Here is a 16,439-nt window from a genome sequence, read left to right as displayed (position 1 = left end):
CATGAGTAACAGTAACTATGGCTCCATTTCATCTTCACAGAAACTTTCACAACTGGGGGCTAAGTAAGGTAGGGGAGTCAGCATCTCGGGAAGGCGTGTGTGCGAGGACAACACTTGCCTGAAAAGGGCCCCTGGCTAATTGTGACCTGGTCCTTATATCATCGAATCTTACTATCCTCTGAGGGCCACTGAGTCCATCTTTGCATTTTCATTTATGAGGAATCATAAAATTGCCAAAAAGAAAACATCTCCCTATTTTCAATGCAGGAGAGTAACCTCCCTCCCATGGGCAACTGAATGTGTCCTTCTGGAAGAACCAGAGAAGGGAGAGCCTTAAAAATGGGTTGGAAGACCCAGGTCTCAAATGAAATTAGATTTCCTCCCTCAGGGCCTCTTTTTGTGTGTGGTGTTCACTGGGATTTTTAGTCTTTGTACCTGCACATTAACTCTGGCAACAAAGAGATGCCTAAGAAACAGAGAAGCAGATACAAGCATTGATCCAATATGAACAGATTCTCACACCTCAAAATAACTTAGCAACGTTGTTCAGACACTCTCAGCGCTTAAGCAGAGAACGAAGAGTTTATTTTTATGGAGGTATTTCTGAGAAACATCTACATCACTTCAAACAGACGTTCTTCCTTCCTGTGCAGGGACATAAAATCTCTGCATTGCCCTTTTCTCTATTAAGACAAAGGATGATGACTAACCCTTGTGGGTCATGCATACTGAGAATAAGGAATGTATCTATGAACTGTAAAGTAAATCTCATGTACCCGGAACCCAAATAAAAACCCTATCAACTTAGACATCAAGGCATCCTACCTTGGGGGATGTAAAGGTACATTTGAGTTTCCGGGGCACTCGCTCATGGGCCATTTCAGTCCATTCAGCAAACATATCATCACGGTAAGCCAGGGAAACATCCATGGAAACTTCTGCATTTTCTCCTGCAAGAGAAAAGATGCACAATTCCAAAATGGCATCTGGGAATGTATTTTGATAACAGCTCAAAAATTCTCATAGGCTCTGCCATGGAAACCAACAAAAGAAACATATTAGTTCCTAACAAACTCCAAATCCAGGTCTCCAAATCTGAGAACTTAAAAGTCATAGGGTGAATGTCAAAGTTAGATGTTCAGTCCCTTCCATTACCACTCTGCAAGGAGTCAAAGAGCTTCCACTTAAACTCCTCCAGAGACAGGGGTCTCACTGTCTCTGAAGCAGCTCAGATGGTCAGACTGTGACTCATGGTCAGCACTTACCTTCCTGAGACTTGCAACACTGGTCCTAGGTCTGCCCTTAAGAGTCCCATGGAATGTGAGATCCTTTTTCCACAAAAGTGCCTTACGTACTTGAAACCCATACTTCATCTGCCTGTGTCTTCTTTCCTCTCTGATAACAATTTTCCAACCACTCCTCAGAGACATGATTTAAGTACCTGTCTTCTGAACATACTCTAGTCTCAAGGCATCCTTCTTAAAATTACTCCCCAAGAAGCTCTCAAATATGGGATCTGTTACTTCTCAAAAACTCAAGACCCATCTGCAAATTCTGGGGAAAGTTAATGTAAAAGATGAAGGGTTTTTCCAAAGTTAAAGACTTATACGCAGGGGCGCCTGGGTGACTCAGTCATTAAGCATCTGCCTTCGGTGCAGGTCATGATCCCAGGGTCCTGGGATTGAGCCCTACACCGGGCTCCCTGCTCTGCGGGAAGCCTGCTTCTCCCTCTCCTACTCCCCCTGCTTGTGTTCCCTCTCTCGCTGTGTCTCTCTCTGTCAAATAAATAAATAAAATCTTTAAAAAAAAAAAAAAAGGCATACACAGATAAGGATCTAATAATGAGCATGTAATTGTGCAAATGAATATTCACACGTACTTCCATATCAGTAAGGACCATAAGTGGGTTTAACTCACCACAGAACTCATTAAGAAGATTAGATTAATGAAAATCACATCTATCCATTTTGTCTGTTTTATACTGTGCCGAGCAAGTTCAAGAACAGAAGAGTCTTAATGGGGCAAAAAAAAAGCACAGATCACATTTCCAAAATGACTGGAGAACCAGCTCTCACTGGGGTTAGGAGATGGGGCTCAATTCTAAGCTCTGGAACCTGAGCACATAACAGGTCACATGGGGAACAGTTAATAACTGCTGTCTGGAAAAGTAGGGCTTTCTATCCACTGGCCCAGTGTGACTTGAAGCCAGTTTGACAATGTGAACCCCAAGTTGTCTGAAATCCAGAAAGAGAAAGAAAGAATGCAAGAAAGGAGGGACCTGAGGCCACTTGGATTTAGACGAAACCCTCAGTGAACATTGGTGCCCCGCTATTTATTGGTAATATTTAAATCCTCACACACAGTGAATTGGCCATTCCTCTTTTCCTCCTCTCCCTCCTGAAATACCACAGAAACAACAGTAAAGGAAAACCAAGGACATTAAATCACAAGGGGAAAAAATGGTAATGACATGAGCAGACCAGAGAATGCAACAATTTTTTTAAAAATGAAAAATAGATGAGGTAGGGCTTCCTGACAGCCACAGAAAGGGGCACAGCCTAAATTGCTACAGAACAGATATTCTGGAAAAGTGAACCATTATGTCCAACAGACATCCAAGGCATCAAAATCTGAAAACACCCATGTTGCAGAATGCAGAAAACACCAGTGAGGTAGGGGGCTCATAACAGGGTAACTGGGTTGAAGTCTGTACACAAAAGTCATTGGACCTCTAGCTCTTCTGTCTTTTCCCACCTCTGCAGACTTTGAGGGGAGACTCTGGACTTGAAGACACCAGGCAGTGCAGAGACTCAGGGCTGAAAACAAGGAAAATACGAGTCTACACATAAGAAACTGTGGGACACTCAGCTCCACAGAAGAAAGGCTCCGAGTTTGTATGTCCTCTTGGTTGGGGCCCAAGCTGTCCAGAGATGCTCCTCACTTGACAGCCTCAGTGGTCAACAGAATGAACCAGCCGAAGCTCTAATATTAGGCACCAAGCTACATCCTTTTCATTTCTAACACTGGCATTAGAAATTGGGACTTTCAGCTATGTTGAAAGAACACTTCCAGAACCACAGGCCTCAAGAGTACAAATCTGAAAAGCTATAAAAGAAGTTATCAGTCCTTGGAGCCCCAGAGTTCAGAGCACCACTGGCCTTGGACATCGGCAGGAAGGCCCTGAATCTGGGGTCCACATTTTAAAGGGCTCTGCTGTCTGGCCCTCTTCCAGCTACCTTCCTCACAGGAAGAGAAACCCTCAAGTGAAAGGGACATGCCCAACCAGAGTCTAACCCTTACCCCTACTTTTAGAATATGCTCCAAGAACTCAGACCTATTTTCCATGGCGTTGAAGGGCTGAGAGTCTTTCCCAGATCTGGCCTCCCAATGTCGACTACACAACCACTTAAGCACTCCTGGGCTCATAAGTGGTCAAAGGCTATTGTTAGTAGGATACAGCCAGATATTGAGCACAGAGGTTGGGGTGTCCACAACATAGCACTCAAAGCTCCTTTTTGTAGGGGATGGAGCCAGGGGGAGAGAGCAAAGGTGTTCAGGGGCCCACACTCCTTGGTCAGTTCCATTTTGGTTCAGAATTCCAAAGAGTCCAAGAATCCTAAATTCAAACATGGCTTTCCACTTCATTATGAAGGTAAATTTGTTACACTCAGATAATAGAACTAATTTGGCTTAACATTTTTGCTGGCCCGATTTATCACTTTTAAGTATTTAGACATATGACAGCTATGCTTTCGTAGGCACTCTTGCCCTGGGCCCCACAAACATTAGGGATGAGCCTCATTCAGAACAGGTGCCTCAGAGAGAGGGAAGGCCAGGCAGACTCACCTCCTGGCCTGCTCCCAGCTTTAAGAGTTATTCCCATCTGTTGGGAATCCCTAAAGGAAAAACTGTTTTAAAATATGCCATTAAAAGCAAATGAATTTTAAACACTGCTTTCATGTATGATTACTCTGTATTTAGCCCCTATGACTTCCGTGCTTTCATTTAAATTACCTCACTTAATGTTCCCAACAAACTCTATGAAGTGGGCACAGGTATTTCCTTTTGATTAGTGAGTGAGCTGAGGTCCTCAGATATTAAGTAATTCGCCTGAGGTCATATTGTTGTTGGTAACAGGAGGGAGACAACTATTTTGAAATTGCCTTAAAAGACAATCATCTTTTTTACATTGCTCAAAGAAGACTGGCTACCTTGTGATGAAAACAGTCCATCAAACTAATCACAAAAAATGAATATGTATGCTCTGTGCAGACACCCTCTGCTTCAGGCCTCACACCCATCCAGTGGGGAAGAGGTTAGTAAATGGCAGGGCTGGGACTTAAACCTGGGTCTGCATCACCCCAGAACCCCACTTCCCTCTACTACCTTTGTTGGTAGAAAACAGCAGACTTTCAAAAGAAACTTAACAGGGGGCGCCTGGCTGGCTCAGAAGGTAGAGCATGCAACTGTCGATCTCAGGCTCAGGCCCCACACTGAATCAAGCACCGTGTGCAACGGGCCACTCAACTCTAACCCAACACCCTTCGCAGCTTCCTGCAGGAGAGAAATATGTGGCGCTCCTCCCAGGCCATGCGCGTGGCTTGTAGTGTGTCTGGAGTTCTCTCCTAAACTTTGAGGTGAAGAGCTGCTGAAATCTACACAGTGCCATTTCAGAAAACTGGAAAGTGTGACGTGGCACGACGTCACACCGCAGCCACCATAAGGCAGGACTGGGCAGTCTCACCAGACCTTCTGCTCTTGTCAAGAGAAGACAGAAATGCGAATTGTTTTAAACCTCTCTCAATTTCTAAATGTCAGTAATTAATTCACTAAAAACAAAAATAGGCTAAAACAAAATGAAACAAACTCTCTGTGCAGTTCATCTAATAAAGTATCAGGTGACCTGAGTCATACTGTGGAGGAGACACTTCATACAGCCTCCGCATCACCATTCTTTTCTTTCCATTTCACCATCAAGTAAAGTTCTTCCTAAAGCTTTCTATTATTGTTCATGAACTGTATCCCATGTTCTGCCTAATCCACACACATCCCTTACTTCCTGTGCAGTCTGGGGCAGGTGTCATCCTTCCTGAGGTAGAGAAGTCAAGACTCGGAAAGCCCCGCCTCTAGAAACATCAGAATCAAGCTTCTAGAGCTTCATGAACTGTAGTCCTATGCCTTTTTGCTGTCTTTCATGGTGTACTTAAAAAACAGAAACCACAGGGAGAATGGCAGGTTCAAGTGACCCTCTCTTGCCTTCCCTCACTGGACTTTGTGATATCACCGCCCCCTCCCCCAACCCCCTCGCTGGGATGGATGCTCAGGCTCCTTACCCTGTTGCAATAAGACTTGCCTCCTAGGATTCTGGGACCATTAAGTTAGTTACCACATGAAAAACTGCTTAGAACACTGCAGAAAGCATGAAGGACTAGCTACTGTTTTTTATCATTTTATTAGGGAAGTGAAAGTCTTATGCCTACCTTTAATTCCAAATAAATACCAGGTTTCAAGAACATGGAACTTCCCACTATGAATCCCTATCCAGACCTGGAACACAAAACTCAGAAACAGGAAAGCACTGGCCAGAGGAACCCAGCAAAGCTGTGAAGTCAGCCACCTGAATCATTTTCCCTTCTGCTGCCAATGGACTCGGAAATAAAGTTCAGCTTTAATGACTATGTTGCATGTAATAAAACACTGGTTTCATGACTCCCGGGATACTGCGTGGGCAATATTGCCCTCCCCCCCACCACCACCCCCAGAGATAATGAAAGTGAAAAATCCAATTTGCACTCCCTGGGAGAATGGCAGGAAGGCCAAGTGTCCTTGTTTTACCAGTTCCATAGGGTAAAGCGGTAAGGTATCAATATAGGGCATTTATAGATTTGGAACAAACAGTTTTCTACACGTATCCCAAACCAGCAGCTTTGCTATCCTGTGGGCTGTCCAAGCTTCACATTTCTCAAATGGCTTTGGAGACACATTTTGGTTGGGTGGAAAATGCATTTAGAATCCTGGGAAAGGAGGTGTGGAAAGATACTGTGGTTCTTCACACTTACTATTTCCATCCTGTTACAGAGGTGGTGCTCTGACATGAGGAAATCTGCACTCCAGGGTTCTCTAGGTGCAGACTCAGACTGCTCTAGAGTATCATTACAGGTGGAAAGATCTGTGCCTTTCCGTATTGGGAAGCACCGACCAATCATATCCTTTGGAATCACGGAACCTTCTCAGTTGAACTGCCCTGCCCTGCATAAGAAAAGCATTTGCCAATCAAATCAGTTTCCAAAGACAAGTAGAAAGCCAGAGAGGAGAGCATAAGCCAGAAATGGTTGGGGAGACAAAAAGGAAGAATCTGAGCGCCCCAAGAAATCGAGGGCAGCTGCTTAATGTTAAGAATGGACGCCGGTGGGGTGAAGCAATGGAAGATGAGGCTTCACTGAGGAAGCGATCAGGATGCTTCTCACTTAAGACTTTTTGAAACTGGCATTTGCCAGCCAAGATAGTACAGAGTTTGCAAGCCAAAGAGATCTGTTTTGCAATTCTATCTTTACGACTTGCTGGATGAGTGACCTTGAATAAGTCTCAGTTTCCATGTATGCAAGATGGAAATAGTGGGACCTTCTTCCCAAGGCTGTTGACAAGACCATTTGGTACACAAGCACTTAAACATACTAGTTTCCCTTCCATCCTGGTTCAGGATGGTTGGGTTGACCAATAAACTGGAAACAAACGGGAGAAAAGGGAGGGCAAGCTGCATGAAGAGGAAATAAAGAATTATTTTATGGTTGTCTGAAGCTTTTAGGTTCCGTGAGAAACCTTGGTTTTCCTAGGCCCTTGCCCTGGGAAAAAACTAAAGAAATTTCAAAACGCTCACAGGCATTCCCACATTCCATCGGGGAGCTGCTAGTCACCAAGGATTGTTTGGGTAACCTCAGAAGGAGGCCGCACAGATGAGCCTCCTCCCAGCCTCCAGCAGACATATAATCTGGGGTTATTTATGCCAGCGTTCCTACCCCAATCAAAACCTCTCTGACCTGGCTTGTATTTTCTTGACGCTTTCAATTAAGGAAATAACAAAACCAACCCTGTCCTACATCCATGGTTAGGCCTGGCAAAAATGGACTCAGCTAATTATAAATTTGGCCCTGGCTGTTTTCTTAAGATGCCCTACAGGCCTGGGTGTGCACAGTTATAAAAATGAATGAGTACAATTATTTCACAAACCAGCCTAACAGTTTAGTTCACATTATTGCTTTCATTTGTCTCCATCACGTCAAGCGTTTGCGTTTGGGAGAAATATTTTCCACGTGTAAGAAGACATTTTTCTAAGATCGTCAAAATGATCCCTTGCTATATTGCGGAGCACCATCTCCTAGTTGAAGTAAGCAGTCTGAGATATGCAATGGGGAAAACGTTCCTCACACTGGGCCCTTTGCAAAGTGACATCTTCTTGGAAAACATCCGCTTATCCTTATGGTACCCTATTGTACTACTTTTAAAGGCTGTATATTTGGAAAAGTAGCTGGGGATATCAACTGTTTTGTAAACAAATGGATCTGAAGTACCACAGGCTATAGAAAAACTACATCCGTTGGTGTTCACGAGGTCGTAGAGTAGCTCCCTCCTCTTCTCACTCTCTACGCTTGCCCTGAGAGGTCTCATCTGCCGCTGGGATACCAGTCCCCTTCTCAAGTTCAGATTTTTCTCCTGGGTTTCAAATCTGCACACTCACTCCCCATGGGATGTCTCTACTTCCATGGTTCAGAAAGCCAAACCACCAAAGTTGGTAAACTCTCTGCTCATCAAGTCTTGCAGATGTATTGCCCTCTCTCCCCTCACTGTCGCTCCTCTTGCTCAAGGCCACCATCATCTCAGGCCTTAAATAACTCAATCAAATGCCCCATTCCTGTCTGTTCTTCACATTGTAGCCAGGGAAATGATTTCTAAAATACTTTCAATGCCTTTACAGGGTCCACCTTAAAAGGTTTAAAAGTTGAAACTCCTTAAATGGCAAAAAAGGCTAATATCTGGCCCCTGGTTGGCATCCTAGGTTCGTATCTTAGGAGTTCCGCCCCATTCCTGGCACCTGGGCGGCAGGTAACCTTGAGTGTAGCTCACCACTCCACCTCCAGCCTTGGAATATGGGTGAGAGCTCAGGCTGGAGAGAGACACAGCCTGGAATCGTAGCTCACCTTAGCCACTCGGTGCCTGCGCAGTGATGGGCAAGTCACTGAACTTTTCAATCTATAGATGAGGATGAGGCTAATGCCCATCCCCTATGGTTGCGAGGATCAAATGAGATCAAGTGGGAACTGCTCAGCACAGCCCTGGCATACAGTAAACACTCAGCAAATGCTGACTGCTATTTTAAGGCTGCTACTCAAGGTTACCTACCCTGGTTGCCCTCAAGGTGCCTGCTAGCACCCCAAATTTTAAAAAGGTGTCCCCTTTGAGAGGATGAATTACCAGAAGTTTCCTTTTCCTCTGGGCTGTAGACAGTACTCTGCAGCTCCACTCATACCAGACTCCTGTTCATCTTCTAGAATTCCACAGATTCACTCCCAACTTCCCTCATTCACTAGAACTTGATGAAGTGCCCCTTCTCTTACTTCCACACTACCCTGCACATCCAGCTCTGTAACACTTATCTTACGATGGTGCAACTACCTCACAATTTCTCTCCCTACCCACCTCCCACTTAGATTGAGAGGTTCCCGAAAGCCAGGAACTGCCTCTGTCTCGCTCACAACTATTATCACCCATGTCTTTACATGATGGATATTCATGAAGTATCTGCCAAATTAACATCATCCTTCTTTCTCCAAATACTTCTATGACCCCAAATTTCTTCTGTTACTCCATCACTTCTATATCCCACATGTGTGGTCCATAGTTTGCTCTGTTCGGGTGGCATTCATTCTTTCCCCAATGCCTGCTGTCCTTCCCCTACCCCCACACACGTGCACACATACACACACACGCATCCCTCAGAAAGAAGACGTTCCTCAAATTTGGCCCAATGGTCCCATCAGGGAACAATGCGCCTGTTCCCCAGGATTGGATGGAAGGGGAACTTTTAAGGGAAGTGATCCTGAGGGAGGTCCTGTCCCCTTTCCCCCTCTCTATCTAAATTATAATATGGGGTTGCACTAATATTCTGCTTGAGAGGGCTCGTCAGGGCAAAGGAGGAAACAAGATGTAACCTCAGGGGCTAGAAATCAGAATTCTCAGTTTAAGGATTAAGCAAAGCAATAAAAAGGTTGGCCTTTGAGGTATATATCGTGCCTGTTCCAAGTCTGTAGGGATAAGAGAATGGATGAGACCACTTGCAAGAGAAGAAAAATTGTATAGCATTCATTGAAGTATAGCATGTCACATCTTTGGTAATCTACTCAAGCCTCCTTTGCCATGTTGGAAGGGAAGCCTATGAGGAACTAGGAACCCAGAACAGCTGGTGTTGCCAAGACAGAATCAATATACCTCTGAAACGTCTGATGCTTATGGCCCATCCAGTCCAAATCCTTCTTTCATCCACCAAATATTTTTAAGCACCTCCTCGTTTCCATCAATAGTGGGGGATAACAAAGACATACAAGGCAAAGTTTGCCCTTAATTGTTCATGTAAAGTAGGGAAGGCAGGCATAAACACAAATAAGTATAATCACATGTGGTTGGTACTACATTCGAGTACATATAAAGTATACAGTCAGCACAAAAATGCCAAGAGTGCCGGCTAGGGGGTCAAAGAATTTAGCACAGAATACATGATCTTTTGGATCACCTCATCCATAAGAGGTGATATTTAACTATGACTCACAGTTTGAATAAGAGTTCATTAGGTAATGAAGAGAAAGAACTGCAGGCAGAGGGAGCTGCATGTATACAAAGTCACAGAAGCATAAACAGTGTCCTGTAGTCAGGGAAATGGAGAAATCAACTAATTCAATATGGCTGAAAATGGGAAGAAGGCGTGGAGAACAGGCAAGGCTGGAGAGCAGAGGGTGTGATGACAAAGGGAACAAGCTTGCTCTGAACACTGTTAGCATTTTGTTTAGAGAGATGTTTAAGCACAGAGACCTGGCAGTTGTGTGAAAGGCAGACTGGAATTTGGTAGGGGAAGTAGGGTAGAGAGATCTAGAGATCACTGAGGCCCACTGCACTTCCACAGTTCTCAGCATGCTTAGGATTACTTACTCTCCTAGAAACTATCACCAGAAGGACCCTCCCTGTATTCCAAGTAATTTGAGACTCAACAATGAACTAATCTTTGCCTAACAAAGCTGGAGAAATCAGAACCATCCAAACTGGCAAGTGTTAAAACACAGGGAAGCAAATATGGCAACAGCTCTTTCCCATTTGACCATAAGCAACAGAAATGTGGAGAGAAAACAAACTTGACAGCCAAGGGAGGAAAACACACAGTGGGCTTCTTTGCTTTCTCCCCAGGACTCCATCAATGCACAGAGCATTTAGATTAGCGGATTTGATGGTTACAAAAATCTACCTGCCTCCTCTCTCTCCCTCTCCCTCCCCCTTCTCTCTGAAAGCAATTAGAGAAGAGAGCTTCATTCACACTGAATCTAAAAATAGATGATGGCAGAGTTCACAGACTGACAGCTGCATTCTCATACAGTAACCAGGAAAGGAAAGGGATGGCTAATTTAACTTAACAACTTCCAAAACAAACAGTGCAGAAGTAGTCCAGGATAAAGAGAAAACACAAAGGTCAGTTCTTCAAAGAACTGGAAGAGGAATGGGGTCATGCTGTGGCAGTTTATTAGTCCTCCCCAAATCCTGATGAAATCAGCTAAGTATTTTGCCCAGATCTGCCCAGAGTCCTTCAGACAAGAGCGCTGGCAGATGAAGCTGCTAAAGGAATCCAAGCAAGATCAGGCGGAAGGGCCGTGACTTGCCCTCTTAACTTCTTCATGCATCACCCAGACACCCACAAGCTAAGAAAGTCACTATATTTTCTAGATAAGATAAATGAGCGCATCTCCCCTGCCCGCCCCCCCCCCCCCCACCCCACCACATCTAAATCACACTGCCTAGCCCGGGACAGGGAAAAAGAAAAAGTTACCCAGCAAATAAACCAGGATCCTTAAGAGGGAGAAATCAGGTGTCTAAAAGGAGTGGCCATTTCTTTTCTTCTCCGGGGTCCTAAAGTGTTTTTGTTTCTGTCCTCATGCTGGCCTCCCCCGGGAGGGGATTATGGTTGGGCTTCAAAGAAACAAGGGCATGCTTGTGGGCGGGAAGCAGGGTCTCTGCGGCGCTGGCTCCCAGGGCTGGCTCTCTGTCAGAGCACTGCACCCCAGCATTCCCGCACCACACTGCCTCCATTGCCCTGGCGACTAAGCTGTTTCAACAGCTGGGTTATTGCTGGAGTCAGGCCAGTGTTCTCCACACAGAGGATTTGTTTCGCGAGGCTTCTGTGGGGAATTCAGGATTTGGGGCTCTCTTTGCAGCTCAGGTCCTACCCTTGATCAATTGGCAAGGGCCTTCCCTGGACTCCAGTCCCAGACAGCCATGGGACCACATTGGGCTGCCACCCAGCTTTCCAGGAGATGGACAGACTTGTAAAAGCATAAAGGTGGGGGGGGGGAGGCAATGTGTCCAAGAGAGAGAGAAGCAAAATCAAAAACCACCCTTGGCTGAGCCCCAGAAGACCCCCACTGCCCCTCCCTCAATAAAAGGCACCCGTACTAACAGGCTGCTTTTCCTGCTATTCTCTCCTGCCATCTCCCTCAGCCTCTCCTTTGAAATAACTTCTCTTTCCTTTTAGGTGTTGTTGGCACCCCCTCCGCCTCCACAAACTTGCCCCTGAACACGAAGTCCAGGTAGCTCGGCCCTCAACCCCCGGCCTCCCCTTCTCTCATCACATCACGTACACTCATTTATGTTCCTGTCACCTCTGAGGTAAGCAGAGCCTGCTGACTTATCCCCTCACTACCCCGATCTCTAGGCTCTGTGCCCAGCACGGGAGGCACTCCTTTACTAACTGCTGAACAAACCACCCAACGCCTTTGCACTGCGGGGTGACTCTTATTTCCTGGGGGTGGGACCAATTTTCATTTCTAGTCCATTCTAGGCTGCACCTAAGAGCTGGATCACCTGCTCTTTCTCCTGAATTCGCACCAAAGGCAATCGGGCTATCTTTTCTGATATTGAAGAGATCCTAGAACTGTTGAGTTTTCTTATACAGAAGATATTGTATTTTTAAAAGAAATAAAAGGATGATTTCTAAAAGCTCCTATTTGTGAGTGCCTACATTTTCAGATGTGTAGACATTTTCAGATACATCCATGCCAGCCTGATACGGATGATCAGCTGCCGTCTCAACATGAGGAAACTGAGGCCCACGCTCCTACTGCTAGTGCCGGAGAAAGGCAAAATATGAACCCAGGGGTGCCTGACTCCGCAGCTCCGCAGCTCCACAGCTGTTTGCCATTATGTCACACATTCATGGAGTGAGGAGACCGGTTTCTTGTTCTAGGTAAAGCCACTCATTAGCTGTACAATTTGAGTAAGTCATTTATGTATTCTTTCATTAATGACTGAAGTTGGATCCACTAAGGTCCTTCTGGTTCCAACATTCCACGAATGTAGAAATCCTAACACACCACCGACTACCAAACTACCTTCTGCTCTTGAGGCATTGCGGCAAAAACAAAGAACAATAAAACAATCCCTGCCCTCAGGGCACTTGTAATGTCTTTAGTGACAAGGGATAAAAACTTCAGTCTGACTAATATACGAGTTAAACCACACCAAATACAAAAACACCAGAGTACAGAGCAGTACTTGAGAAAAACACTGTCCTAACTGGAAAAGGACAATAGTACATTTCAATAATGGTTCCTCTGCCCCCCCCAACCCCCCCCTCAAAATATCTTTGTGCTGCCAGCAGGAAAAGCCAACTACCAGAAGGGATTCCATCTGTTTCACGGGAAAGCTTTGTTTCTGACAAGTTTCGTAAAGGAAAAAGTAGGCTAGAACAAGCTTTTTATTTCCAACCCACCTTTTCTTCATTCCCATGAATGAGGAGGGGATACAAATGAAGGCAGGCAGCCAGGGAGAAAAATAATATGGCTGGTGGTTCCTGACCTCTTGGATTCCTGCCGTCAGAGAAGCCCGAGAGGCAACATTTAATTGTGGAAAAACCAGCCTTGCTCTTCTCTTATCTTTTTCCTCTGTGACTTAAACCCACAATTACTGGCAACCCCTAGATTCCGAGTCACTCAGCTGGTGGCGGCAGCGATGGCTGTGTCTGTAGCTGAAAAGCAAAAGGGGAGTCAGATTTTACCTGCCTCGGAAGGCAGCCTTGCACGAACAGCCCTAACCCAGCTTTACGACTTCTCCCATTAAAAAGTTCACAGATGCCCTCCCGTCGGGAATACCACCATGCGAGAAGTCCAAATGGGAAAAAAAAAAAAAAAAAAAGAAATGCAGTTTCCAGCTGCTGTATAATACAAAGGACAAGCTATGAGTCTCGAATCCTGAATTCCACATTTTATTTCAGCACTAGAAACGCGATTTTTCAATTTCTTTTCTTAAGGATCCAACTCCAAATTTCTTTGCCTGGCCCTCACTGTAACTCACCAACAGCCCCCTTAGTCTTTCAGGAGCTTATCTTCTCTCTCCAATACGGAATTCTTCTGCAGCCTAACAAATGGGCTCACTGTCCTTCACATACCACGTGTTCTTTCACAGCATTTCACAGTGGGAAAATAAGGATCTTAGTCCTGACTTTCTCACCTGCAAACCAGGTGACACTGGAGAAGTCACTTCACTTCCATAATTTCAGTCTGCAGAGCTTCAAAAGGTTGTGTCCCAGATACTTCTACACTCATCTTAAATTATTATCCTATCCCAAAACATTTTAATTTACATGCTAACATGTTTATAGTCAAATGTCATTAAACCATGCCCTGTGGGCATATTCTCCCAAGGATGCTGAAAATTTTCCACATCTTCTATTTTAGGGTGTTCACCAATTGCTTAAGTGCTGAACAATATGTAACTTGAAGCTCATGGGGTCTATCTAGATCATGAAGTTGGAGCTCTTACCTTGAGATTCATAAACCTCTGAATCCCATAGATAACCTCTGGGGATTCAGTTGAAGAACTACGAATACAAAATGTGTGAATGGGATCCTATGCACATTTTTCTCCCAAGGTCAAGTTCTCTGATCCAAAGTTAAGAAACACTGTCCTGAAGTAATGAAAGGCCTATGGCCAGCAACCACCCAGGTCCTTGTTTTGCACACTCAGCCTTGCTGTGCTTCTTTCTGGTCTTCTATGTTCTCTCCAGAACTCACACTCCTCCTCTCTGCTCAAGTCCAAGAATAATAATAACTCACCTTTACTGAGCATTTACCACATACCAAGCACTTACTGTGAAAAAGCCGCAAGTATTATTCTAGTTTCATCCTTAAAACAATCCTATAAGGATGGCACTACAATTACCTCTATTTTATACATGAAGAAAATGAAGTACAGGAAGTTCATTAACTTAACCAAAGGGGTCACGAAATTTAGCCCAAACACTTTGGTTTCCCTGAACAAAATACAGCTTGGACTGTTCCTTTGCCATCATATATTAGATAGTCACAAATTTCAACATCTTCTGGAAGATTCCACCCTTCAAGACTCAATTAAAAAAATTACCTTTTCAGTAATCATTTCCCCTTCTTTGTTCATGGAATACTCTGGGCACTTAACACTGAACACATCGGGGTAATTTTTTATTTCTTTCTCTCTGAACACATTGGTGTAATTTTTTGTTTCTTTCTCTCTGGACTAGACTGTGAGCTCCTAATTAATTATTATGAGTACATCTTGAGTATTTATACAGCCTGGGGCTATGCTAAGTATGGAGATAAAAAGATGAACAAGATACAGTCCCTGCTCTCAAAATTCTGTCTTGCAGGATAGAGAGAAGTAAACAAAGAAGGGCCATGAGGTTTTTTGAAATTGTAGTATAAAGGATAAGGACTTAAAGTACGAAAAATGCCAGCACATAGTAGAAGCCCAATAAATGACCACTGAATGAATAAAGGAAGTTGGGAAGAGGACCTCAGAAGCTGGACTGTTGAATTAAAAGATCCACCTTCCCTTTACGAAAACTCTTTGAGGTTATTTATACACTGACTCACCTAAAAACTGCTTCCTGTGTTGGTGTCTATGATACATTTTTTAATGTCAGACTAAAAATACACTTCCAGTACACCAACCCTGTCTGCCTACCCAAGGACTAGAAATGAACACAAGGTAAACACATAACAAAAGAAAATACTAGAAAACTCACTCATGTCAACACTAAGCTCACCCACTAACAATGGGGCATCTTCTAAAATGGTTCATACTTGAGGGTCTGTGAAGTCACCTATTTACAAAGCTGAAGGGATGGATACTCATAAGGTTTTTACAAAGCCAAAGAATCTGAAGTGAGTCATGGACTCTCAGCAAAAGATAGGACCTCAGGGGTCATCTGGTCTAATGTCCTACTCAGAATAGCTCCATAGCACTACAGATGGACTCAGGAGTACAGTGCCTTGGCCCCACCCCGAGATCACTTTTGCCTACAACCCCTCTATTTCTCAGCTGTGAGACTCTGGACAAGTCATTTAACCTCTCTCGTCATCCATTTCCTCTCTCTGCCAGAGGGACCTGTTGAGATGATCAGATGAAATAAAAGCAAAGTCTTAATCAGAGATGATTTGAATCCCAATTTTGCACAAGCGAGAATCTGATTGCTCTCCTTGGGTGAAGGGCCCATCCTAATCCAATCAGCTGTGGCTGGAGACCTGAGCTTGTGACCAGTGGCCCACTCAGCAGGCACGATGGAAGCTCACAGTCTGAGGGAGGGCAAATAGGCAAGTTCCACGGGAATATGGCATGAAGCCAAAGCAAATGGCTGGCAACAAAGACAATGGTCAGCATCTCTGGTACAAGAGTACTTTGTAAAGAAAAGGCCACCCAACATAAGCTATCACTGTGGTCATCATTACAATTCTCTCCACCCCAACCAGCTTTTGCTCGATAACTACCAGTGACAGGCTGCTCCATACTTGAAGAGACAACTCCAACTATGTGACAGCACCTTTTTTTTTAAGATGCTGAATTCAAATATTTTCAATCCTTACTTTTAAAGAAGATATAATCTTGCTTGTTAGGTTAGGCCTGGGCTTTCCTTACGGCCATAATATGAGTAACAGGTAAGGCAGGAAAGATACGTTCACTGGACAATTATTTTAGGAAATAACCAAGACCAGAACAATTTAAAAATTAGAACATCCTCTTGCTTTAAAGAATTACTACTACCTCTCCAACCAAATTAGCACTAACTTACCAAAGCAAAAGAGGAACTGGAACCATTTATAGCATCAGTGTGCATACAATAGGTAGATATTAAGGGAAATTTTTTTTTTCCCCCA

General features: G+C 44.3%; 1 protein-coding gene across 3 annotated transcripts in view; it reads right to left on the bottom strand.

The window, feature by feature from the left end:
• The window catches only part of WLS (Wnt ligand secretion mediator), a 98,847-nt gene that overhangs the window by 32,875 nt on the left and 49,533 nt on the right, over positions 1-16,439 (bottom strand). For all 3 annotated transcript variants that reach the window (XM_078072937.1, XM_036123031.2, XM_036123030.2), the window contains one exon: positions 826-950. In XM_078072937.1, coding sequence (XP_077929063.1) covers positions 826-950 — 125 coding nt within the window. The remainder of the gene's footprint in view (positions 1-825; positions 951-16,439) is intronic.

This window comes from Halichoerus grypus, chromosome 5 (genome assembly GCF_964656455.1).
Source record: "Halichoerus grypus chromosome 5, mHalGry1.hap1.1, whole genome shotgun sequence".
In the NCBI taxonomy this organism is placed as follows: Eukaryota; Metazoa; Chordata; class Mammalia; order Carnivora; family Phocidae; genus Halichoerus; species Halichoerus grypus.
This window is presented reverse-complemented; position numbering and strand designations above follow the sequence as displayed.